The following is a 27,858-nucleotide window of genomic DNA, read 5'->3' as shown; positions in this document are numbered from 1 at the left end:
AAGCTGAGGAAGAAATCCCACCAGGGTCACTGAAAGGCCCTGGGTATTCTTTCAGGAGAAAAATACACCTGCTCATTGTAGGAAAATGGATTTTCTCTGGTGAGGAGAGGACATGGATTCCAAGAAAGTCCAATATTCATAAAAGAGGCACACAGATTGTGGCTTAAATCTCTGTGAATGGTGGTGTCAGTCTAACTATAAAAGGTATGTGATCCAACATGAATTAAGATAGAGAGCTTACCTTGAGTGGACACTGTTACTAGCTATTCAGCTCCACTGGGGACTCCAGGGGCTTGAGAAAACACACTGAAATATACTGCACCTGCTTCTTCTCTAACTGGCCCCCTTCTGATATATGTTTTACTTTATAAACTAGGAATTAAATCTAATTTTACCCTGGATGTAATGTATGGTGTCTGCCCGCTAGTCCATAACCCAATTGAAATACTGCCCATGAATTTGCACAAAATGTTACCAACATTTCTGGGTGTTCAGAATCCCATAGAACAAAATCTGAAAATCACCATGACTTATCGTAAGACAAGGAAAGGAAGAAATGTGGACCTTGCCTCTTCCCAGTAAATCCATTATTGTTCCTTTACTTAGAGGGGTATTCTACTTTAAAAGTTTTACACAATAACAAGAAATACATTTGGATTGAAATACCAGCTTTATTGTTGTTGAGTCGTCAAGTTGTGTCCGACTCTTCACGACCTCAAGGACTGTACCACGCCAGGCTTCCCTGTTCCTAGCTCAGCTTCACTGGTAACATGGCTGACAGTCAGGACCAAGAATGCTGTGCTTCCGCTGTGTTCTGGAAGTGGTCTGTCAGGTTATTTTGGTACATAACAATAATGAGTTTCTTACAGATAGCATATCATTTATGGTGTTACACCTCAAACTAATACACTTATATGTCAATTATACCTCAGTGAAACTGGAAAAATAAAATTATAAACATTTACAAATAATAATAATAGTCAGTTCTTATTTTCTGATAATCATATGGAGTTTCTCTCAAAGTCCAGAAACCTTGTACCATCAACAAAATAGTGAGCAAACTTGGAAGAGGTCACTTCAATAATTTCTGTCTTCAAAGGTCTGGCCCATGTGTAGACGTAGTCCTGCCTGACTGCTAAGTTGCTTCAGTTGTGTCCGATTCTGCAACCCCATGGACTGTAGCCAGCCAGGCTCCTCTGCCCATGGGATTCTCTAGGCAAGAATACTGGAGTGGGTTGCCATGCTCTCTTCCAGGGGATCTTCCTGACTCAGGGATCAAACCCGAGTCTCTCTCCTGCACTGGCTGGCAGGTTCTTTACCACTACCTCCACCTGGGAAGCCCCATGAATGTAGTACAGGCCCCTAAATGTATTTTGAAAAAATGAATCACAGTTATCAGGCCATGAGACATTGACAATGACTGAAGAGGAGGTATTAACTTATAATAAGTCCTTTCATCTTTCACCTAATGTTGAATAGCTCCTAAGCATTTACTAAGTTCTTTTCATTTCCCAGTGACACTGCATGTGGGCACTGCATGATAAGGCTGTATCCTATTTCCCTGAAAAAATACCTCCTGCTCACTACTCTCATGCTGGAGAATTTTACAGGTTAAATAATCAATTCAACCCAAAACATAAGCATTTATATGGCATGAATCTACAAAGAAAATATAGTATTTTTATTAATATAGGAGAATGTAATTTTTCAATTCTTTGTTTTTTAGTCAGCTTGCAAAGAATCACATTTCTAATTACAGCAATGGTCCATCAAGACGGACATCTGCCTTTGAGAAAGCCTCAGTTTGTCTGCTAATTCAAATCATCTGAGCAGACCTACCACTGACACAAATGCAGGGAGTCAAGTTTTAAAAAAAACAGTGTTTAAATCATCTGTGTAGCTAGCTCAATCCACACACATTCCACTCTTCCAATTATAAATCTCCAAAAAAAAAAGCCAGCACTCCTAAGTGCAGGAAATCACATTTGACTTCCCTGCAGCTGCTGCACAGCTGAGGAAAATGCAAAAACAAAGAGGAAATGTGTCTGGAGATCTTATTAACAAAGAGTGGAAATCCCCTTCCTCCACATCTCCCAACCAGCACTGCTGAGGATGCATGAGCTCTCAGGTTCAAATTTCCTTTCACGGAAGGCCTCACCACCCAGAATCAAGCTGCAGCTGCTGCCTGCACTAAAGGCAGGAGTGGATGCACATCTGAGCACGCCAGATTGCCACTTCAGCTACAGTTTTCACTACAAATTGGATTCACATGTACAGGATTTTTTTTCAACTGCAGAAAAAACATTAATAACAAAAGCAATGTGGTTCAGTAGGAAATCTCTCCAGCTCTGATCTAAATTTCACCTCTCACGCGTTTCGTGAGTGGAAAAAGAAATGTACTACCATGCGCAAATGTTATGACAATTTTCAGTATTTTAAAAATATTTTTTGACTAAAGAAATGGACTTTCACTTTCTATGACGACATTTCTAAACTATTTTCATCTTTTATAATGATTATGTTTGTTTGGGGAAAATACACTACAGGAGGATTTGCCTGCCTCTGCGTGAAATTCACTAAGGATGCATTATTTTATAATCTCCCTCTTCATAACTTCTCCTGAAAACATATAAGCATTTCTTTAACATGTTGTCATTTTGAGAAGATTTTTACAATGGAAATTTCAGACATATACTAAAGTATACAGAATAATATAATAAGAAATCTCAGTGAATCCATACTAACTTTATCAACTCATGGCCAATCTTGTTCCATATGTAACCCTACCTACTCCATCCCCCAATTTCCAGTTATTTTTGAAGCATATCTCACCCATCACATCATTTCATCCATAAATATTTCAGTGTGTAGCTCTGAAATACTTCTGGTTTTGGGGGGTGTTTTTGGTCATGCCATGCGTCTTGTGGGATCTTAGTTCCCTGACCAGGGACTGAATCCAGGCCCGCAGTAGTGAAAGTGCCAAATATTAACCACTGGACTGCCAGGGAATTCCCTAAAATCCAGAGTTTGAAAACAACTCACTGGCATTATTACATCTTAAAAAAAAAATCAGCAATAATTTCTTATCATCCAACAACTATGTTCAGACTTGATTGTTCAAATGAGGAATATAAGGCACAATACAGTCCATACACTGCAAATGATGGATAAATCAGAAATCGCTTTGATCTACAGGTCTTTTCCTTCTCCCTCTCTCTGGTTCTCTTTCTCTCTGTCTGCAATTCATTTATTGGGAAAAACCTGTTTGTCTTAGTTTCCTAGTTTGGATTTGGTGACTGTATTCCTGAGGTATATATGGCCCATATATTTCCTGTATATGGAATTATATATGCAGGATTATATATAAATTAGTGGTTGGGCCCTAGAGGTTGATCAAAGTTTGATATTTTCACATACCAAATCTTTAACTCTTCTATTTCCTATTTCTGGAAACCCCAAAGGAGAGAACCACTTGCAGAGCTTCACCCTTTAGATAACAAGTACTGCTGGATTCTAAGGACGTGTTATGTGCTCTGTTCAAGACTTCGTTTATACTCTGTAATGACCTATATGGGAACAGAACCCAAAAAGAGTGGACATATGTATATGAATAACTGATTCACTTGCTGTACAGCAGAAACAACACTGAAAAGCAACTATATTCTGATAAAAATTAATTTTAAAAAATATATAAAGGAAAGGCAGTGAGGTAGTCTAAAAAGCTTCACACTATCAAAACCACAGCAATGATTTGATGTCCTTTTCTTCCTTTCCAGACTGACACCATGCTAGACACAGATTCTGTACTTTTATTCACCTAAATCACAACTTCCTCTTCTACCCTGCACTGTCTTCAGGGCTCTACCCTCATCTCTGCCCCCACTAGGAAAAGATGATCTTATCTGACTTAAGACATAATTAGGTTGCCTGGCAACAGTCAGAACAAGAATCATGAAGTAACTTTCTCATGGTTATTATAAAGATGATATTAAATGAGCTAACAGTTGTAAGGTACTTATAGTAGTGATTAGTGTACAGTAAGCCTTATACAAATGTTTGCTTTAGAAAAAAAGGAGTTAAAACAAATCAAGCAGAATTAATATCTGAAAAGATCTCTCAAACTTCTTCAAGAATACAAATATACTTCTTTATATCTTGTATTTTGGTGGAATAATGTGTTCTACATACAAGTAAACCGCATTATTCCACCAAAATAAGGGCTTCCCTGGTGACTCAGACAGTAAAGAATTTACCTGCAATGCGGGAGACCCAGGGTTCAATCCCTGGGTCCCCTGGAAAAGGGAAAAGGCAACCCACTCCAGTATTCTTGCCTGGGAAATCCCATGGACAGAGGAGCCTGGCAGGCTGCAGTCCATAGCGTCACAAAGAGTTGGATACGACTGAATGACTAACGCAACAACATAGAGGTAAACACTGCAGATAACGAAGGCGTGTTCTTTTAGACGTTTAATTTTATTTCATTTTAATCTTTTAAAAGTCTAGATAATGCAAAATGGAAACTATTGTTAGAAATGCACTACATACTTTCCTTTATCAAATGAATATCAAACAGTATCTTTGAAAATTTCTTAGGGACCCAGTACATCATTATGAACATAAGGAAACTTAATGAACAAAACTCAGATTCTGGAAACAAGAGAGACAAATCTTAGCTCTGCTACTAACAAAGTTGGCTCAGGAAAGCCACTTAACCTCTCTGAGGCCTAGCAAAAATGAGATGCTGCCTTCCCTATAGGGTTAACTCAAGGATTAGAAATAACGACCCTTGGGGAATCTCTGGTGGTCCAGGGGTTAGGACTCCATGCTCTCACTGTAAAGAGTGTGGGTTGACCGCCTCGTTGAGGAACTAAGATCCCACAAGCTGCCCAGTGAAGCAAAAGCAAAAAAAAGAAATAACAAAGATCTTAGCACACTGCCTGACATACAATAAGCATACTGCAAGGTTCAAACAGACAGAAATTTCTACTCTCATGGAGCTTCTAATATGGAGAAAAGATTAATAAAAGCATATAAAATACATAATATGTCAGATGGTGGTAAGTGTTATGGAGAAAAATAAAGCAGGGACCAAAAACAGAATGCTTGGGTGAGGGGATACAGGCAATTTTGAATAGGGTGGTCAGGAAAAACCACTCTAAGAAGGCAATATTTAAGAAAAGAGCTGAAGCAAGTAGATGAATAATCACACAGATATCAGGAGGAAGAGGAAACAGCTAGAACAAAGGTCCTGAGGCAGGAGCATATCTGGTAGGACCAAGAAACACCAATCAGTCCAGCCGGCTGAAATGGAATGCAGTAAGATCCGAGAGGCTAACATGGGTTTTAGAAGTCACTGGAAAGATTCTGTGTTTCAGCCTACTGGAGAGTTTTAATCAAAGGGGTAACAAGATCTGACATGGATTGACAAAAATCACTCCAGCTGATAGCAGAGTGATGGGAAACAAGAACGATTAGATAGATGGCTATTGTAGTTGTCTAGTCTAGAAATGATGTGCCTTAGATCAAAAAGTGGTAGCAGTAAAGGTGATGAAAGTGAGTTGCTCAGTCGTGTCTGACTCTTTGTGACCCCATGGGCTATAGAGTCTATGGAATTCTCCAGGCCAGAATACTGGAGTGGGTAGCCATTCCCTTCTCCAAGGTATCTTTCCAACTCAGGGATCGAACTCAGGTCTCCCACATTCCAAGCAGATTCTTTACCAGCTGGGCTACCAGGGAAGCCCAAGAATACTGAGTGGGTAGCCTATCCCTGGAGAAGGCAATGGCACCCTACTCCAGTACTCCTGCCTGGAAAATCCCATGGATGGAGGAGCCTGGTGGGCTACAGTCCATGGGGTCACAAAGAGTCGGACACAACTGAGCGACTTCACTTTCCCTTTTCACTTTCATGCACTGGAGAAGGAAATGGAAACCCACTCCAGTGTTCTTGCTTGGAGAATCCCAGGGATGGCGGGGCCTGGTGGGCTGCCGTCTGTGGGGTCGCACAGAGTTGGACATGACTGACGCAACTTAGCAGCAGCAGCAGCCTATCCCTTCTCCAGCAGATCTTCCCGACCCAGGAGTCAAACCAGGGTCACCTGCATTGCAGGTGGGTTTTTTACCAGGTGAGCTACCAGGGAAGCCCAAAGGTGATGAGAAGTGTCATATATGCCCTGGAGAAAATTGATATATTTTCTGGTAGACTGGAGGTGGGTGGGGTATGATGCAAAGAGGGAAGTTAAGGTTGACTTGCATTTTTGATACCTGAATAACTAAAAGAACAAAGTTCTATTTACTGAGATAAGAAAGACTGCAAGACGGACATCATATAAAGATCAGAAGTCTGGTGCTGGAGAGAAGGGAGGATGCCTTTGCTGTTATTCTCAACATCTCAGCAGCTGCTCTTTCACATTGGTAGTTTTCTCTTCCCTCAGAAGCAAGCTCTCAGACTTCAGTACCCATGTGTTACCGTTTTTATTCTTCTGTCTTATTCACACTATTCTATTCGCTTGGAAGAACAAATGAAAAGGCAATGGAAATTGATACCTTTAGTCAACACTGAAAGAAAAACTGAATCAGAAATCTGAGGCAACATTTTCTAAGCAAAACAAAAACTTAAAACTGTGGCCACCCTGGTACTACCTCACCTCACTCCAACACACTGCTTCTATAATTCATTTACAAAATGCTCACTTAGAACTCACTTTTCTCATAAACACAGATTTATTAAAAAAATGACTTGGTTTTCAAGCCAAACTATGTCACGGGGCTATATTATAAAAATAAAAGTACTAGCCTAGATCTGAGGGAGGAAAGATCACAGGATATAAGAAAAACCAGACCTTCTTGCCCTTGGCTTAAGAAAAAAATTAGTCAAGTTTCTCTTCGCACACTCCTACCTTGTCCAAACCTCCTCAACTACAGGTGCCCTGTCCCTCTGCTTCACCACTGCCACCTACGTGAGACCTACCACTCTAGCATCCGACTCAGAAGTTGCCCCCCAAATGTCCTCCATGTCTAAAAATCACCCACCCAACTCTAAAACAGCAGTTACCACTACAGTCGCACATAATTCTCCTTCCCTTATAGAACAGAACTCAGCTAGCCATCAGGAGGAAATGCACTGCTTCAAGCTAATTCTCATAAAAATGACTGGATCCCAGTTGGAAGAATTTCAGTAAGTGCTATCTCAGACCAAATGAAGAAGGATGAAAAAATGGAGATGTTTGATGTTGAGAAAGCCACTGAACAGAGTCAGCTTGCTTTTCTTTTTACATTTTTACCCTTCCTGGGCCTCTGAACTCATTGATCTTTCTAGAAGTTTCACATTTTTAACCACAACTCTTGCACCAAACCACCTGGATGATCCAGAGATCACATGCACAGTTTTTAACTGTGGAGCTGAAGAAAATGAAATGGGGAATAACATTAGTGATTAAGTATACACTGGGTAAAATGTTCGTAACTTGAGGACCATTTGTCACAGTACATGATTTTAAAACTACACCTGGGAAACAATTACATTTCTCAGGTTTTTTTTAAACTACCAAATCCCCAAAGTTTGCCATTTACCACTAGACTTTAAAAAAAAAAAAATTCTGGGGGAAAACCTCCTATGCATCTTAGAGATAATCAAATCTTCAAACCCACAGAAGATGAGAGTGGAAGGTTCTAAACACTGTGATGAAGAGCTCAGTTGGTTCACATCTTTCATGGTTTGCAGCTGCAACTCTCAAATTAAAAAAAAAACCTACATTAGATCAGTTTTATACAGACATTTCATTTAGGTCACGTGTGCTGTTTTAAATCTGTAGTTAGAGAAACACCAGAAGGCCTCCCTTTTGTCAATTAACTGAAGAGATATTATCAAGCAGAACAAATGGTTTGATTTAAACTTAACCCTAAAAATTCAATTAGGTGGTCTACAGGCAATTTGCCTTTCTCCAATTTCTTTTCTAGAAAACAGAATCCTAAGTCATTAAGGTTTTAACAAGTTCTAAATCACAGGATTATGGGGAACTGTTATCATGATTAAAGTTTCATTAAAAGTTACAAAAAAAATAGCTTCATTAAAAGTTCAAAATGAGAGGACCATGGTGGGCTATTCTTTCTTTCTTTACAGCTATCTATTTCAACTGCAAATTTTTTATAATTAACAAATTATTTTTATTTTCCATTTTAGAAAGTGAAAGATGATGAAATAAGAATAAGAATTAAAAGAAGAGATGAAACTAAATACAAGACACACTGAGTAGTAAGGCTGCTGTCTTTGTTTTGTTTTTAACTTCCTTTTTAAATGCCTAATAAAGTTGAGGAAAATAAATATTACTGAAACTTTTAAAGAGAAAGAAAAAGCAAACTACATCTAAAGCAGAGTATTTCTAGAGCAGTGGTTCAACTGTGGTGTGAGGACCCCTGCACATCTTTAAGACTTTTTCAAGCTTAAAAATTATTTTTAAGGCTTCTCTGGTGGCTCAGTGGTGAAGTATCCACCTGCCAATGCAGGAGACACAGGTTCGATCCTTGATAGGGAAATATCCCACAACCCCCAGAGCAACTAAGCCCAAGCGTCACAACAATTGAGCCTGTGCTCTAGAGCCCGGGAGCCACAACTACTGAGCCCATGCGCCCTAGAGCCCATGCTCCACAGCAAAAGACGCCGCCACAATGAGAAGCCCACGCACTGCAACCAGAGAGTGGCCCCCGCTGGCCACAGCCAGAGAAAAGACTGAGCAACGACAAAGACAAAGACCCAGCCCAATAAATAATTTTTTTTAAAAACTGTTTTAATAATAATACTAAGATATTATCTGCCTTTTTCAAACTCATTTCCTCACAGGTGTACAGGGGAGACTGGTATAATATCAAAGAAGAAAAACTATCTGAAAATGCCAATAAAATACTTTCACCCTTTCAGACTATCTCTATGAGCCTCCATTGTCTTCATATGCTTCAACCAAAATAACAAACCACAAGACTGAATACAGAAGCAGATATGAAAATTCAGCTATCTTCTAGTGAACCAGGTAATTAGAAAAATTTACAAATATGTAAGATGGTGCCTCTCTTCTCCCATAGCGTTCTTGTTTTAGATGATAGAGCTATTATTGAGAAAAGATATTATTTATGTTCATGTGATAGTTTTTGTTATTTTAAGTTAATATTACTCTTAAAGGTTCTGGTTTTAATTTCTAGCCTAGTAATTATCAAAAGATACAATACCACATGAACAAAAGCTCTCAGGAATCCTTCATTTTTAAGAACATAAAAGGGTCATGGGACCAAAAAGTTTGAGAACTGCTGTTCTAAAGGGTTTCCTACTCTGTCAGAAAAATATCACTTTACGAAGGAATATTTCTTAAGATAAGAGATACAAAGAAAGTTGCTTAAAATTGAATTTATAATTTATAGGATAAGTGATTAAGCTCAGATTTGCTTTACAATGATCTGAGCGGCAAGGGAGGGATGGTGGGAGTATAAATGAAATAAGAGTGGCCATGAGTTAATAATCATTGAGTAGGAGTTCGTTATTCTAATCTTTCTACTTTTGCATATGTTTGAAATTTTCCCTAGTAAGAAGATTAAAGACAAATTCATACCTGGACCACTGAATATGAAAAAAAAGGTGTAATTTAATATTATCACTATTATAAGAATGAAGGAAAATGAGAGGGAAAAAATATTACTACTATTAAACTAACACTTTCCTCATAGCTCCAAATTTTTTATCTTTATTGATGTCAATGAATTTCACGTAGTTGAATCAGTAGTACATGGATATTATTTGGAGTTCTGCCTCATTCACTTAAAATTTACATATACGGTTCCTCTCTTTACTATAACTAACTTGACAAAGAAAAATTATACAGCTATCTTTCAGTTTAATATTAAAAGCTCATCAAATCCTTTTAACCTGACTGACCTGGCCATAATCTAGAATAATTTTTTCTATTAATACATGTTACACTATTGCCGTCTGCTGGTTGTGATGTGGAAGTACAGTTTTAAAACATAAAAACTAACGATTTACCTGTAACTATGGTTTTCTCCCAAAATCATCCTGTAGAAAAGAAGGTGTCATACACACATTAGAGTTCTTCAAAAGCTCACATTAGAAGCAGTGGTTCTGAACCCCACTTGCACTTTAAAATCATGGGAGTTTTTGAGAGTCCTGATGCCTGGACCCCAAACCAGAGCAATTAAATCAGAACCTATATTCTGTGAAAATGAAAGGCAAGCCAGACTGAGAGAAAATATCTGCAAAAGATACATCTGCTACTGCTCAGTCGCTTCAGTTGTGTCAACTCTGCACGACCCCATAGACGGCAGCCCACCAGGCTCACCGTCCCTGAGATTCTCCAGGCAAGAACACTGGAGTGGGTTGGGACTTATACCTAGAGTCCACTTTTCAGTTCAGTTTAGTTGCTCAGCTGTATCCGACTCTTTGTGACCCCATGGACTGCAGCATGCCAGGCTTCCCTGTCCATCACCAACTCCTGGAGCTTCCTCAAACTCATGTCCATTGAGTCGGTGATGCCATCCAACCATCTCATCCTCTGCTGTCCCCTTCTCCTGCCATCAGTCTTTCCCAGGATCAAGGTCTTTTCTAATGAGTCAGCCCTTCGCATCAGGTGGACAAAGTATTGGAGCTTCAGCTTTAGCATCAGTCCTTCCAATGAATATTCAGGACTGATTCCTTTTAGGATTGACTGGTTTGGTCTCCTTGCAGTTCAAAGGACTCTTAAGACTCTTCTCCAACACCAACTCAATAATAAGAAAAAACCCAATCTTTTAAACATGCAAAAGATCTAAATACTGCCTCACCAAAGAAAATAAATGGATGGCAATTCAGTACATGAAAAGATGCTCTACATTATTAGTTAATAGGAAACTGTTCATTAAGACCACAAGAGATATCACTTCACATCCATTGTTGTCTAGTTGCTAAGCCGTTTCTGACTCTTAACAACCCCACAGACTGTAGTCCCCAGGGGATCTTCCTGACCCAGGGATCAAACTCGTGTCTCCTGCATTGGCAGGCAGATTCTTTACCACTGAGCCACCAGGGAAGCCTCTTCACATCCAAAGAATGGCTAAAAGTGAAGACACTGACCTTAATATTAAGTGTTGGCCAGGATGTGGAGCAACTATAAGCCCTCTCACACCGCTGACAGAAATGTAAAATGGGACAACCACTTTGGAAAACAGCCTGGTGGTTTCTCAAAAAGCTACACACATACCTACCATAAGATTCAGCCATTTCACTCCTACATATGTACCCAACAGAAAGAAAAGTTGTAGTAGGTTAAACAGTGTCCTCTCTAAAATTCACGTCTACCTGGAATGTGACCTTATCCAAACAGGCATCTTCACAAATGTAATTAGTTAAGATGGGGTCATACTGTAAAGTAGGTCCTATGGTCTTACAAGAAAAGATGACACCCAGAGAAGAGGAGGCAGACAGTAGAGTGATTCAGTTAAAAGCCAACAGACAGCAAGGATTGCCAAGAGCTGAGAGCTTCTGAAGCCAGGAAAAGGGGATAAGCTCCCCCAGAGTCTTCAGAAGGAAAATGGTCCTGTCAACACCCTGATTTCAGACTTCTGGCCTCCAGAACTGTGAGATAATGAATGCCAGTCATTTTAAGCTACTCAAGCTGAAGAACATGGTTACAGCACCCCTAGGAAACAAATACAAAAGCTGAAAGTGCACAGACGTGTACAAAATGTTATTAGCTTTATTTTTAAAAGCCTCAAACTGGAAATAACCCAAACACCCATCAACAGGTCAATGACTATATACAACTGTGGTATAGCCACACAGTGGAATTCCATGTAGTGGAACTCCTCCATCCATGGGATTCTCCAGGCAAGAATACTGGAGTGGGCTGCCATTTCCTTCTCCAGGGGATCTTCCCGACCCAGGGATCGGACCCAGGTCTCCCACATTGCAGGCAGATGCTTTAACCTCTGAGCCACCAGGGAAGCCATTTTCACAGTGGAATACTATTCAGCAATTAAAATGAATCAATGATTGAGACATAAAATATAAGTGAAATCTCAATTATGAATTAGAGAAGTCATACAAAAAAGATTATATAATATGATTCCTATGGTGTTTATCTGAGGTGGCAAGAGTGAACAGTGGGTGGGTACAGAAGGGGGTCATTATAAAGTGGCAGCACACTTTTGCATTGACAGATATATTCATTATCTTGATAGTGCTGACAGTTCCACAGGTGTATACGTGCGTGTGTGTGAAGTCACTTCAGTCATGTCCGACTCTGCGATCCTATGGACTATAGCCCACCAGGCTATGGGAATTCTCCAGGCAAGAATACTGGTGTGGGTTGCCATGCCCTTCTCCAAGGGATCTTCCCAACCCAGGGATCAAACCTGTGTCTCTTCCATCTCCTGCATTAGGCAGACAGGTTCTTTACCAATAGCGCCAGCTTCTCCATGTGTCAAAATTCATAAATTTGAAGAGAAGATGGCAGAGAAAAGTGCACCAGAAATCAGTCTCCCTAGAAAGACTAGATAACAGTGCATTAACAGAATCTCTGTCTGATTCTGTAACCACTTGGCAACTCTGAAGCCTGTTAAATGCTTGCAACTTTCAGGGGAAGCCTTAAATGATGAATTGTGGTTAATTTCATCAGTTTTACCTCTCTGAACAGCAATAGCTACCCATCTCTCACCCCAACCCACATGGTATGTATACATGTTCCTAAAGCAGTCTGCACACAGCTTATGGGAGCCAGGGTGGGCAAAAAGGATCTTGTCCTCCAAATATTGGGGATTTGATATTTGTGCTCTGATTGCAGACTGCTGCTTCCGGTCACAGAAGTGCAAACAAACAGGCATAATCATCAAGAAAAAGAAAATTTGAATATATACTATAATGAGTAAGTAGAGTGAATTATTAATTTAAAAAATCTCTCAAAAAAATGTCCTGGATCTGATGATTCACTGGTGAATTTCACTAAACATTTAAAGGAGAACAAATACCAATCTTCTTAAACTTTTCCAAAAAATTAAAGAGGAAGGAATACTTTTCAACTCATTCTACAAGGACAGCATTACACTGATACTACAGTGTCTTTATGCTACAAAAGGAAAACTATGAACACTGATGCAAAAATCTTCAACAAAATACTAACAAGCAGAATTCAGCAGCATGTTAAAAGGAGTTACACACCATGACTAAGTGGGATGTACTCCTGGAATGCAAGGCTGTTTCAATATATGAACACTGATCAATACAATACACCACATAAACAAAGTGACAGAATAACACATAATCATCTCAAATAACGATGAAAAAAGCATTTAACAAAATTTAACACTCTTTAAAAAAACTAGACAAACTAGCAATAGAAGGAAACTAACTCAACATAAAAGCCATATATAAAAACCAACAGTCAACATCATGCTGCTGCTACTGCTAAGTCGCTTCAGTCGTGTCCGACTCTTCGACCCCATAGACGGCAGCCCACCGGGCTCCTCCGTCCATGGGATTTTCCAGGCAAGAGTACTGGAGTGGGGTGCCATTGCCTTCTCCAAGTCAACATCATACTCAGTGGTAAAAGACTGAAAGCTTTTCCTCAGGAACAGATCAGGACCAAAGGAAGGATGTCCCTGCCCCTTGTACCACTTCTACTTATTGCAAGTTCAAGCTGGAGCAATTAAGCAAGAAAAAGAAATAAAAGGTACCCACATTGGAAAAGAAGATGTAAAATTATCTTTGTTTGCAGATGATATGATCTTTTATACAGAAAACCATAAAGATTACACACACACACACAGAGAAGTAATAAATCAATTCAGCAAAGTAAGACGCTATAAAGTCAACACACAAGAATCAGTTGCATTTCTATAAATAATGAACAATCTGAAAAGAAAACTACAGAAACAATTCTATTTATAACAGCATAAAAAAGAATAAAATTCCTGGGAATAAACATAACCAAGGAGGTGAAAAACTTGTACAATGAAAACTACAAAACACTGCTGAAAGAGTAAAGGCATAAATAAATGGAAACAAATTCCATGCTCATGGATCAGAAGACTTAATATTGTTAAAAGTCAACACTACGAAAGCAATCTACAGATTCAATACAATCCCTATCAATATCCCAATGACTTTTTTTTTGCAGAAAAAGAAAAACCCATCCTAAAATTCCTATGGGGGACTTTCCTGGTGGTCCCCCAGGTTGACCCTTAATCTGGTTAATGATTAAGAATATGCCGTGCAATTCAGGGAAAGCAAGTTTCCATGGAAAGGGATGGAACTGAGATCCCACACGCCGTGGGACAACTAAGCCCATGCGCCACAGCTAGGGAAGACAAGCACTGCAATTAGAAAGTTTGCCAACTGCAAAAGAAGACTCAGAACAGCCAAAAAATAAAACGAATTTGTTTTAAAATAACTAACTAATGTTCATATGGACTCTCAAGGGATCCTGAAGAGCTGAAACAATCTTGAAAAACAAAACCAGAGGATCCATACTTAATGATTTCAAAACTTACTACAAAGCCACAGTAATTAAAAATAGTGTAATTTTGGCATAAAAATAGACATACAGGCCAATGGAACAGAAATAAATTCAGATCCTCCTATATATGTTAAGAATGACTTAACAAGAATGTTAAGACCATTCAATTGGGAAAGGACAGCTACGAACAGTGCTGAGAAAACTGGCTACCCACTCACACACACAAAAAATAAGTTCAACCCTTTCCAAATACTATATACAAAAATTAACTCAAAATGGATCTAGGACCCTAAATATAAGATCTAGAGTAATTAAACTCTTAGGGATGAAAACAGAACAAAAGCTTTACAACACTGGATTTGGCAATGATTTTCTTAGATATGATGCCAAAGGCACAGGAAATGAAAAAATAACAAACTGGACTTCATGATAATTTAAAAAATTTTGTTCATCAGAAAACACTATCAGAATAAAAAAAGGCAACCCAAAGAATGGGAGAAAATATCTACAGATAGTATATAGGGATCAATACATGTCAAAATATACAGAAAAACCTACTCAACAACAAAACTCCAACTCCCATTCAAAAATGGGCAAAAGACTTGAACAGACATTTCTCCAAAGAAGATGGATGAATTGCCAATAAGCACATGAAATGATCACTAATCATTACAGAATGCAAATCAAAACTATGAGATACCACCTCACACTCATTAGGATAGCTACTACCAAAAGGAAAAGAAAAACCACCAGTGTTGGCAAGGATGTGGAGAAATTGGAACCCTTGTGCTCTATTGGTGTGAATGTAAAATATCTATAATACAGCTACTGTGTTATGTACAGAACATAGTATGGAGATTCCTCAAAATATTAAAAATAGACATAACATATGATCCAGCAATTCCACTTCCCAGTATATACCCAAAAAATTGCAAGCAAGGTCTCAAACAGATATCTGTACACCCATGTTTATAACATTACTCACAATAGCTTAAAATGTAGAAGCAACCCAAGTGTCCATTAATTGATGAACAGACATACAAAATGTGATATAAGCATTATATGGAATATTATTCAGACTTGAAAAGTAAGGGAATTCTATAATATGCTACAACATGAATGATCCTTGAGGACCTTATACTAAATAAGACAGTACCAAAAGACAAACACTGTATGATTCCACTTATATGAGGTATTTGGAGTAGTCAAAATCATAAAGACAGGAAGTACATGGTGGCTGGCAGAGGCTGGAAGGAGTGGAAAATGAGGAGTTCCTGTTTTATAGAGTTTCAGTTTTATAAGACGAAGAGAGTTATGGGACTACATGATGGTGATGGCTGCACACTAATATGAATGTATTTAATACCAGTGAACTGTACACTTAAAACCAAAACTTCTAGGGGGTAGGGCCCAAGCATCAGTAATTAAAAAAAAAAAAAAAAAGCATAACTCAACATGGATTTTGTTTTGTTTGTTTTTGGGGGTTTTTCTGGCCACAGTGCACAGCATGCGGGGTCTTAGTTTCCTGATCAGGGATGCAACCTATGCCCCCTGCAATAGAAGCTCAGAAGCAATCAGAACCACTAGATTGCCAGGTAAGTTTCCATCAGTGATTTTTAAACATCCCCTAAACTATTCTAACAAGTAGCCATGGATGAGAACCATTTCATTAAAGGGTACCATTTCATTTATTTTCTTTTGAACAAAAGAGTACTTCTTGGTAAAAACATATAAACCTGAAATCATTTTTTTTTACTTTTTATTATGTTTTGGGGTATAGCTGATAAACAGACAATGTTGTGATAGTTTCATTAACCTGAAACAATTTTGATAATGCTCTTTTTGGATACTTATGGAGATCAGCTGAAACTATAAATTTTTAAAGCAAGCAAACTCAACATGGATTAGTACTTACTCCATGCTTTATACCTCACATTCCCAAATTATAAACAAGCTTTTAAAAGTAATATTGAAAGACGTTCCAACTGTTTACTCCTAGTACAAAATAATTTAAAATGCTGAACACAATACAGTTTTAATACATATTTGCAATGAATGGTATTTATAGACTGAACTATGGCCTCCTCAGAATCCTCAAATTGAAGTCCTAATCCTTAGCACCTCTTAAGGTGACTGCATTTGAAAATAAGGACTTTAAAGGAGATTAAGATGAAATGAGATCATAAGGATGAGCCCGAATCCAACCTGACTGATGTTCTCAAGTGAAAAAGAAATTCGGACACATAAAGACACACCTGGGATGCCCTGGCACAGAGGAGGTCTTTATGAGAACAAACCAAGGACCATCTGCAAGCCAAGGAAAGGAAAAAAACTTCAGGAGAAACCAAACCTGCCTATACCTTGATCTTGGAACTGTGCAGAAATAAATTTCTGTTGTTTAAACCACTCTGTCTATTGTATTTTGTTATGGCAGCTCTAGCAAATTAACACACATAGTAAGCAAAAAAAAAAAAAAAACACACAAGATGAAGAACCTTTGGGCAATGACACTCTGCAGCTGAACTTTATCCTGGGGCACAGGCCACACTCTTGGAGAGCACCCCCTGGATCGGGACAGGGCTCAGGATGGCTTGTCCTCTGAAATTTTAACCTCAAATTTTTATTCACCTGCTCTCCGATTTCAGCCTTCTAGCTTTCATTCCCTTACTGGCACAGTATCTCCTCTTTTGCTCCTCCACGTGAGACTGCGAGGCCCTGGAGCCCTCCCAGACAAGTGCTCTCTGGCCTGCCTTCCTTTCCTATCTGGTCTGGGTCCCATCATGATGGTGTTCACTATTCTATCAGGACTACCTTCCCTTGCTCCCTGTTACGTTGCCATAACTAACCAACAAAACCCCAAATCTGAACCAACAGTGCATTTTGTCTTCACTACTACCACTCTAGATGAGTCAAGCAAAGTACTAAACCACATACTCATGCACACTAATGTCTACAAATTCACTGATTCAAATCTCAGCACCCACCCCTTGCCACATCCTTCTGCTGGAGTTGGCATCTCTCAAGGACCACTCCTGTCAAGAACCACCCCGAGCCTCTTCATTCTCTTTAGTCCTGCATGGATGCCCGTCTCTCACCATGCACCCGCTTTAACACAGCAGATGTCATTTCCTTCCGTCTTCTCGCCTCCTATCTATATATTTATCTGTATCTACACCCATCCTGACTTTCTTTTCTAGTCTCAAAGAAGTTTCTTCCATTTCTAACCTATCTGTGCTCTTTTTGTCAACCCTTCCTACTTCTGAACCTTTTCATCCATTCTCTCCCTACTTGCCCTGCTTATTCAACACTTATCTTTACTAAGAACTCTTACTTCATTCTCTGAGTATGCACATCTCTCTCACCTCCCTAAACCCTTCCTTGACCTCTATCAAACTCGAGCCACCACTATCCCATCTGTCTTCTTTTCATCCAAGCTTCTCAAAAGAAGAGTTTACCCTCAATGTGTGTTCACTGAGTTACAATAACCTGGATGGCTTTGGCCCCCAGTGTACTACTGATATCCCTCTTCTTATGGTCATCAATGACTCCTTACTTATTCTTAAGTGATATGTAATCATTCTCTCAAAGCATGCTATAAGAGACTTCCCTGGGGGTCCAATGGTTAAGACTCTGCACTCCCAAGGGGGCAGGGGTTTGAGTCCCTGGTCAGTGAACCAAGTTCCCACATTAAAAAAAAAAGGCACGCTATAGAATTGAGAGGGAAAGAGAGGCCGTCTTCTAGTCCCTGCAAACCTTCAAAGTTGCTACTTTTCCACCTCAACTGAGGTTCATGAGGTTCATCTAGACAAGGGGTCAGTAAACTGTTTTCTGTAAAAGGCCAGATGGTAAATAGTTTAGGTTCTGTGAGCTGGTCTCTTTTGTACCTTCCCAATTCTGCAGGGCACAGGAAGCCACAGAAGAGACCAGCATACCTGTCTGATTTGGTCCTAGATCCCCACAATACAGCAATATCACAATGATGTGAGTCATACAAATTTTCTGGTTTCCCAGTATGTATTAAAAAGTTACATTTACATTATACTTTAGTTTATTCAGTGTGCAATAGCATACCTTTTAAAAATGATGTATATACCTCAATTTAAAAATACTTCATTGCTAAAAAATGCTAACCATCATTTGAGCCTTCAGTGAGTCATCTTTTTGCAACAGTAACATCAACAGATCACCCTAACAAACACAATAAAAATGAACAAGTCTGAAATATTGCATGGCTTACCAAAATGTGTCACAAAGACATAAAGTAAGCACATGTTGTTGGGAAAATGGCACCAGTAGACTTGCTCAGTGCACTGCCACCACAAACTTCCAATTTGTAAAAATCCAAAACACAATAAAGCAAAGAGCAATATACTGATATACACCTGAACCTAAGTGAATGAGTGTGGCTATGCTCCAATAATACGTAATTTACAAAAACAAGCAGTAGGCTAGTCTTTGTCTGTGGGCCATGGTTTGCTGACTCCTCTTAGCTGTGACCTGTGTTGTTCCCGTGACCTGTACATTTATCAAGAATTTGGCCTCCAACTCACAGTCTTCATTGCCAGCCTAAGGGACAAAGTGCAGTGCCAGGCACCTGATAAGCATTCTATAATGTGGTTGCAATTATTATTTTTTAAACTTATCCCATGGACACTGTATAGCTTTGTGGATGACCACCTAGCACGTTAGGCCTCTCAGTTTCTTCATCTGCTTAACTCTCATACCGTGGCTTTTGTCATCTAGAGCCCTCTATCTCTCAGATCAAATACCTAGTGGACACTGATCACTCTCACTCCCTTTATACTTGCTCTCCAACCTCAGTGAGCCTCCAGTCCACTTGTCTCTCTTGTCTCCTAAATCCTGAATACTCACTGGAAGGACTGAAACTGAAGCTGAGGCTCCAATGTTTTGGCCACCTGATGCAAAGAGCCAATTCACTGGAAGAGACCCTGATGCCGGGAAAGACTGAAGGCAGAAGAGGACAACAACAGATAAGATGGTTGGATGGCATCACCAATTCAATGGACATGAACTTGGGCAGACTCTGGGAGATGGTGAGGGACAGGGAAGCCTAGCATGCTGCAGTCCATGGGGTCACAAACAGTCAGACACAACTTGTCGACTGAATAACAACAGCAAAGAGTTGGGCATGACTGAGCGACTAATACTTACTTACTTACTTTGTCTCAGAAAGAGCTGGTACTACTTCAATCTACCAGAAATGATCTGGATCCATGTCTGTCCCTTCTGCTTCACCAATACTATTGTACAAAAGCTAAATTCTGAACCAATCCAGCTGTATGTTTTCCTTCACTGCCTGTTAACCGTGGATATGGTTCTGATCCTGAGCTTCCCCATCTTCAAATGGGTGATATCCTTTCAAGACTGTTACGTGCTCTGAGTTTAACAGGTCTAAAAGTGCTTGACATAAGCTAATCATTCCATAAATGGTGGCAATGTTCTTATGTTAAGATGAAAGGTGGATGACAAAAAAATTAAAAATGGGATACAGATTTGGAGAGCTACAGGAGGGAAAGGGGAGAATATCTGGAAAGAGAAAGGGAGAAAATTTCCCTTGTCATAAAATGTCCCAATCCTTCTGCGAATACATTCAGTTACTTTGTGAATTACTGGTAACCAAATGTATGATTATTCTTTACTAATCTCACCAGTCTGGAGCCTGAAGCTTCTGTAGTACAACACTCTCCAAGGAGAAGGTTTGCTCCAGAGTCTCAGTCTCTGTAAGGAAAAAAAACTAACAAATCTTCCTTCTATTAATCTAGACTTACAGTGATATCGTTAAAAAGGAATTATGATGGGGGACTTCCCTTCTGGTCCAGCTAAGTCCAAGCTCCCAATGCAGGGGGCCCAGATTTGATCCCTGATCAGGGAACTATATCCCACATGCTGAAACTAAGAGTTTAGCCATGGAGAGTGTTAAACAAAAGTATTCAACTAGTGATTCCACGACTGAGGCAGAAGCTATTCAAGGTAAAAGCCTAGGACATCTTGTGCCAGAAAGCATAGAAGTGCCCCCAAACTGATGTGTATATTGGGGGGGAGTGCATGAAAGGGTGTCAAAGAGACAGAGAAGCTGGATTGCAAGAGGTTCCCACAGGCCACATTTGGGAAAATCTGAGCAACAAAAAGAATGATGATGGTAATGGAATCTAACCCCATTAATTTTTTTTTTTATGAAATAACCAGAAAATCATCACTTTGCATCCTTCCAAAGGCAGAGTTCATTTTCATGTTGCAAAAAACACCAGGTGAGGTGTTGACAGGTTACAGAATATCTACATAGTTTTGAACTATTATTCCACAGATTACTTAACTTTTAACCACAAAAATTACAAAGGGAAATTATAAAGGGGAAAAAATGAGCCTTTACGATGGAGATATCTGGCAGTTGCCTCCTTAATCAAGTGCTCAAACAGCATCAGCAAGAGAGAACAACCTGATATTATGTGGCTGCTGTAATGCACTAAGAAGCACATAGCATCGTCTATGTAATACACTCCGAAAGCTTATAAACTGAATTAATGGAGAGAAAGCAATCAGACAATTAATCCACAGTCCTGTTACTCAAAAGTGGTCCAAAGACCAGAATTCCATCACCTGGGCGCTTGTTCAGAAGACAGAATCTCAGATTCCTCTTGGGACAAGTGAATCATAATTTGCATTTTCAACAGATCCTCAAGTGACTCTGAGGTACAAGGTATGAGAAGCCCTGAACAAGACAAACCATCTAGACTTTATAAAAAATCAATGTCATAAAAACAAAAAAAGGCAGAGAGGCCAGCTCTGGATTTAGAGACACGAACAGTCAAAAGCAGTGAGTGAATCTTGATTGAATCCTGGGTAAGAGAAAAATGTTTTAAAATACATTTTGGGGGAACTGGAAAAATTTGAATATGTGGTCTTTACTAAAATGACACTGAATTAATGTTAAGGCTCTTAATGTGATAACAGCATTTAGTTATACAGAATGTTCTTATTCTTAGAAGATACAAGGAGTTCCCTGGTGGTCCAGTGGTTAGGACTCTGCTTTCACAGCCATGGCTCGAGTTCAGTCCCTGGTTGGGGAACAGAGGTGCAGCTAAAACCAACTAAACAAAAAAAGATACATACTGATATATTTAAGGTAATATGTCTACAACTTACTTTTAAATGGTTTATAAAAACACACAGAGAGAAAACATATGTGGAATAATAACTGGTTATTCTAGATGAAGAGTATGTGTCCGTTGTGGTTTTTTTGGTTTTTTTTTTTACCTTTGTTTTAGGTTGAAATTTTTCTTAAATAAAAAGTTGGAGGATGGGAAGAATATTCAACTAACCCACAACAGAAATGGTTAAGTCTTTAGGAGCAAACAGCATGATTTACACAATCCTATATCTATCTTAACATTTACTTCAGAAGATACACTTAAGTGTTCAATAGATGTTGGATGAGAGAAAGAAATTTGTTTAAATCAGTTTAGCTGGCAGAAATTCCCAAGGCATTAAGAGCTGCTACAGTCAGTCAGCTGTCAAGTACATAGAGAACTACAAACTAAATTTTCATTCAATGAGAGGCAGCAGAATGTAAAGGCAAAAATGTGGGGGTCACTATGACCTAATTTTATTAGTGGAGCATCCTAGGGCAGATTTAACCTCGCAAAGTCTCAATCACTCTATCTGTAATACAGAAATAAACCAACATCTTATAGGGTAGTGTAAAGATGAAATACGATATAATGAATATAAAGCTCTAAGCATCATTTAATAAATGTTAACTATAATTTTATCAATAAAGTCAGCTAAAAGGTATTCCATAAAATGAACATAATGTTTTCAAGGACCCAATTTTGACTTCATTCTGAGGATCAAAGGTCTTCATATTAGCATTTTCTAACAATTTTAAGTCAAAGTGAGAAGGCAGAACACTTTACACTTCTTTTTATTTGGCATTTGGAGAAAGAGCATTCAGTAAGATGACAGGCCAGCCTCCCCCCAAGGTAAAAGCATTTTACTTCAACTTAATCGTAGTAAACCAGCATAAAATACTTAAGATTAGAAAAATACATCTATTAAGAATGACTTCAAGAATAAACAAATTCAATATGAAGAAGAAGAGTCAAGTTATCTTAGACTCTCTTGACTAGAAAACTTATGAGAAACCTGTTTTCATGGAATTTTATTAAAAACATCTTTTGGAAGCACTTACACAAAGAATAACCATCTATTGAGCACTTGTGCCCAGATGAAATAGAATTGAACTCAACAGATGGATGATAGTCTAACCCAATTATTCTATGAAAGTCTAAAGCAATCTCTCCTAAGGGTTGGCAACTATGGCCAGCCGAAAAAACCCAGCCCATGACTTATCTTCATGATCCAGTTTTACTGTATTCATTTATGTACTGTCTGTGGCTGTTTTCACTACAACAGCAGAGTAGCAAAGTTGCATCAGAGACATTATGACCCACAAAGTCTAAAACATTTACTATCTAGTCTATTTTAGAGAAAAAAATTGTCAACCTCTCCTCCAGACACGCAATCCAAGAATGAAGTTAAGACCTGTCCCAGACTCACCTGAGGTGTCGTCTTTTTGTATTGGTCACCTCCATCTATAACATCCCTCATGATTTTTTCCTTGAGAAATTCATACTCTTCTGAACTCAGGTGAATAGACTCTACAGTTTTTCCACAGCCCAAACACTGACCACTGTAATTACAAATGAATGTGTTAAACAATGTCCCGGGAAATAACTTTTTCTAAAATGAGTAATTCTAGGACACGAGAAAATTTGAAGGTAATTTAGAAAAAGAACATCATAACCTTTGTGATTATCATACACATCTCATTTTTTGTAACCCAGACAATATAACAAATTAGTGTCCCAGAAAAAGCCAAAAGAGTAGACTGCTGACCTCCAGATAAAGTTTTTAAAGTCATTCTTAAAACACAACTGGGCCCAAATTTGTAGGGAAAACATGTCAGAGAAATCACACCAGGCTCACAGCACCTACCAAGAAAACTATTTTGGATACTGCAAATTCTCCAAATACGAAATATGACCTTTTTGGCAATCCTAAGTAACATAATCTATCCTATTTCTAAGATGTTCTTAAATTCTTTTTAACCAGTAGCAACACAACCTACTAAACCTGAATTGAACAGATTAAAAATAAAACATTCATCTTTACCTTTGCTGGATTGTGGTAAATTGTCCTTTCCATTGTTCTCCAGGAATACTACAAAAAAAATTGCAAAACCAAATCACCAGAGGGTCAAATCCCTAACTGAAAGATATTAATTGTAGGAAAGAACTCTGAAAAGTTTGGGATATTTTCTTAGAACAGTTCGATTAGAAGAGTGGATGCTTAGCGATGGTACACTACTCTGGATCTCCTCTTTGCTGCTTCTCTCATCATCTGACCCTCATCTTTAAGTCTAAATTTACCTTCACAGGACCTACCCAGAAAGGAGCTATAACTTCTACACAAAACTTAACAAAACCTTGGTGGTCAAGTGGCTATGACTGGACTCCCAATGCAGGAGGCCCAGGTTCTAACCCTGGTCAGGGAACAAGTTCCCACATGCTGCAACTAAGACCCAGCACAGCCAAATTAAAAGAAAAAACTGAACTCTAACCTTCTCCATAAAGCTGCCAGAGATTGTTCGTGACCCAGAATCATTTTTTCTCTTACACTATCAAATTTTATATACCACTCTTAGATAACTGACTACTATTGCATTCCCAATTAGCTCATGAATGCCATTATAATAGATCTTACATCACAGAACACCCACAGTGCTTAGTCTAAAACTGGAGGCATTCAAAACTACTTATTCATTTATTTGCTCAATCAACTTATCCTTTCTTCTTTCCTCTTTCATACACTGCTGTTGCTGCCAAGTCGCTTCAGTCGTGTCCGACTCTGTGCGACCCCATAGACGGCAGCCTACACTACCATCATATTTTTTTGGCAGGGGGGTGGGCTGTGCTGGGTCTTTGATGCTGCATGGCCTTTTCTCCAGTTGCAGCGAGCACGGGAAACTCGCTAGTTGCAGTGGGCAAGGACTTCTCGCTGTGGTGGCTTCTCTTTGTGGAATGGGCTCTAGAGTGTGCAGCATCAGTAGTTGCGGCTCATAGGCTCTAAAGCATAGGCTCTAGTTAGTCGTGGTGCAAGGGCTTAGTTGCTCTGCGGCCTGTGGGATCTCCTGGATCAGGGATCCAATCCGTGTTTCCAGCGCTGGCAGGTGGATTCTTTACCACTGAGCCAACAGGGAAGCCTCATGGATTCCTATCAATTCTACGGCCTTCTCTTCTTTCTCAGTTCTTAATTCAAGATCTCATCATCCCTTACTCAAATCTACAATTGCCTCCAAACAGATCTCCCTGTTTCAAATCTTAATCCCTCTCCAATCTTCTTTTCTCACTGCTTTGGCACCGTCTTTTAAAAACTACTCCTAGACCAGCATTCTTGATAACAGAATAAAATCCAAAATCCTTGGCCTTCAAAGACTGTCATTATCTAGTTCCTCTGCAGATATTCAATAAATGTGGTAAGAAAGATAATTAAGCATGATTGCTACTGCAAAGCTCTGTAAAAATGACATATAGTAGAAAAGCAAGAAAAAAACAGAGATGAAAGGAAAGAACCTGGAGGAAAAACTCTGAGGCAAATTAGCAGTAAAGAAATAAAGAACAAAAGACCATCAAGCTGATAACATGAAGGAAAGCAAAGGAGAGAGTTTTGGAGAGAGCAGTCACATATGGTATGATCAAAACCAGGACCGGAGAAGGCAATGGCAACGCACTCCAGTACTCTTGCCTGGAAAATCCCATGGACGGAGGGGCCTGGTGGGCTGCAGTCCATGGGGTCGCTAGGAGTCAGACACAACTGAGCGACTTCACTTTCACTTTTCATTTTCATGCATTGGAGAAGGAAATGGCAGCTCACTCCAGTGTTCTTGCCTGGGGAATCCCAGGGACAGGGGAGCCTGGTGGGCTGCCGTCTATGGGGTCGCACAGAGTCGGACACGACTGAAGCGACTTAGCAGCAGCAGCAAAACCAGGAAAGATGAAGATTTTCTTTTTTAATGCATATGAGGTTTAAGCAGGATCCCTCTCTCTGCTCTAACTACTCAAGTTGGTGAAATGCAGACGGTAAACAGAATATATATGTGCATTATATACATTATACCAATCACAATTAGGTTTCAGAAGAACTTCTGAAAATAGTAATACGACCCAAAGACAGCTCCAGTTTTCTTGCTATGAACTCCAGCCACAAGTACGTAAATACTCATATACTAGACACCTCAGAAAACAAATGAACCTTCTAAAAGGAAAAAATACATTAAAAACAACAAGTGTTCTATAATCTCCCTTTTCTGTGATGAGCAGAGATTATCACAACAGGTTTTTCAAAGAGAAAGAAAACTGTCTTAAACGGGAAACAATCTTACTAAGAGAAAAAAATATATAATCTGAATAGAACAATCCTCAGCAACTAATTTAAAAAAAAAGGAAGAGGCTACTTTTAGGTATCAGTATTAAAATAAAAATACACATATAAACAGAAATCAGAATTACCTCTCAAACCATGTTTTTATACTATGTGCAAATGACTCCCCAGGATAAAGTTGATTATTTCTTAGATACAAAAGAATGTTGTGCAGTTTGTTTGAATACTGATCATCTTTCATGTCTTTTCCAAAATCAAAGAAGGCTTTTAAAGTTTCCAACATAGGAACAATATCATGACTTAACAACTCCTGATACAAATTCCAAGCTACATTTACATCTTGATGAAACAGGGCTCCCTGGATACAGTCATCATAGTTCTTTTTTGAAGGAATCATGACTTTTTTGAGGTCCTCTAATAGCAGCAAGGCCTCTCTCCATCTGTCTGTATAGATTAATCCCCGCATGAGAAGAGTGTAGGCTCCAGATTCTAAACGCTTGTATCTGGCTTTCATGATTTCATAGACATCAATAATTTCTGATGTCTGCTTATGAAAAACACAGAGATACAAATACTTGACCAGTAAATCATAACCTACAATACCACTGTTTTTTGCAGCTACCCAGGCCAGCACAGATTTGGCCACATCTAGAGAGCTATGGCATTTAACCATCTGCAAAATAATCCAATTTTCAAAGTTAGCCTTTTCTTTGAACTCTTCCTTAAGTTTATCCCACTCCTCTGAGTTCAAAGGTTTTGTGGGGAGCTGAATAATGTTCTCCACAGGTGGCAAGACAGGATCTTTACTAGAAGGATTCATCTGTGATCTCTTCTTAGCCGCTCCAGCTGCAAACATATGAGAAGAATCAGCAGAAACTTGCTTATTACTACTCTCATCTAGTTTCCTGACACATCTGGCCTTGGCAATCAGCAGGTTCATTGCTTTGGTATTTTGTGCAGACATCGTTTTAACAGAAAAGCACTTCTCTTGATTCCTGATGCCATAACAGTCTTTGAGAAAGAGAGAGAGGTAAGAGTGACTTGAACTTAGCCCAAGGTATGAGTTGCTCTTCCAAAGCTTAGGAAAGCTTCGAATACCAGTGAAATAGAAAGTCATTATGCAGTTAAATCAGCACTAGATTGTGAGAAAAATGTTCAAAAAATCCCAACTTCTGCAGGCTGGTGGCTGGGGGCGGAGAATCGAAGGGCAGCTTTCTACAAGGCGATTTTCAGCTTCTCACAAATCAAATGCTTTGGGAGCTAGCAGCAACGAAGCTTGGTTGAGTTCTTTCCATTAAACAAGAGTATGGGGATATCCAACCTCTCTCGCAAGTTCCAGGACTAGGAGACAGAGCAGGAATCCTCTGCTGCCTCTTATATTCCAGTCAGCGAACCTGAGAGAAAAAGCACAAAGACCCGCCAGCTGACTCACGCGGAACACCCCTCTTCTTGAACAGGGGCAGGAACCCATGGGAGATAGGCTGCATAAGGGGCGAGGAGTCGGAAGCCTCCTACCTCAGGCCCACCCGTAGCCAAGGAAGAAGCTAAAGTCTAAGTCTAAGGGCCCTGGCCGCCAAACTCTTCAAATGGGGGGATGAGAGGGGGCGGTAAGAGAGCCGAGCCAGAGACACAAGGAAGAGAAGTCCACGAGGGCACCCCCTCTGTGTACGGGTCGGTCACAAACGAAGTTCACTAGATTCAATCACCCACCTCATCACTCACGCTGCGTGCAACCATTAGCGGCGAAACTACGGCGTCCACAATGCACCGCGACGGCCCCTGCCGCGGAGGCGTGGCTAAGCTGGTCGCAGGCGTTCCGTCCCGCCTGGAGGCGAGAAAAAGGAGACTTGTGAACATTTTAGTGGCAGGAGGGGGTACAGGCGGCTGCTGAGCCCACCTATTACGTTCA

General features: G+C 39.5%; 1 protein-coding gene across 1 annotated transcript in view; it reads right to left on the bottom strand.

The window, feature by feature from the left end:
- KIAA0391 (KIAA0391 ortholog) overlaps positions 1 to 27,858 on the bottom strand; it is a 133,470-nt gene that overhangs the window by 105,288 nt on the left and 324 nt on the right. Inside the window, exons 2-5 of the mRNA XM_010835296.1 lie at positions 27,660 to 27,774; positions 26,078 to 27,343; positions 23,682 to 23,729; positions 23,067 to 23,199 (exon numbers count right to left, since the gene is read on the bottom strand). Of these exons, the coding sequence (XP_010833598.1) occupies positions 23,067 to 23,199; positions 23,682 to 23,729; positions 26,078 to 27,066 (1,170 nt within the window). The 5' untranslated portion in view covers positions 27,067 to 27,343; positions 27,660 to 27,774. The remainder of the gene's footprint in view (positions 1 to 23,066; positions 23,200 to 23,681; positions 23,730 to 26,077; positions 27,344 to 27,659; positions 27,775 to 27,858) is intronic.

The sequence above is a fragment of the Bison bison genome, unplaced genomic scaffold (assembly GCF_000754665.1).
Source record: "Bison bison bison isolate TAMUID 2011002044 unplaced genomic scaffold, Bison_UMD1.0 scf7180017864041, whole genome shotgun sequence".
Classification (NCBI taxonomy): domain Eukaryota; kingdom Metazoa; phylum Chordata; class Mammalia; order Artiodactyla; family Bovidae; genus Bison; species Bison bison.
This window is presented reverse-complemented; position numbering and strand designations above follow the sequence as displayed.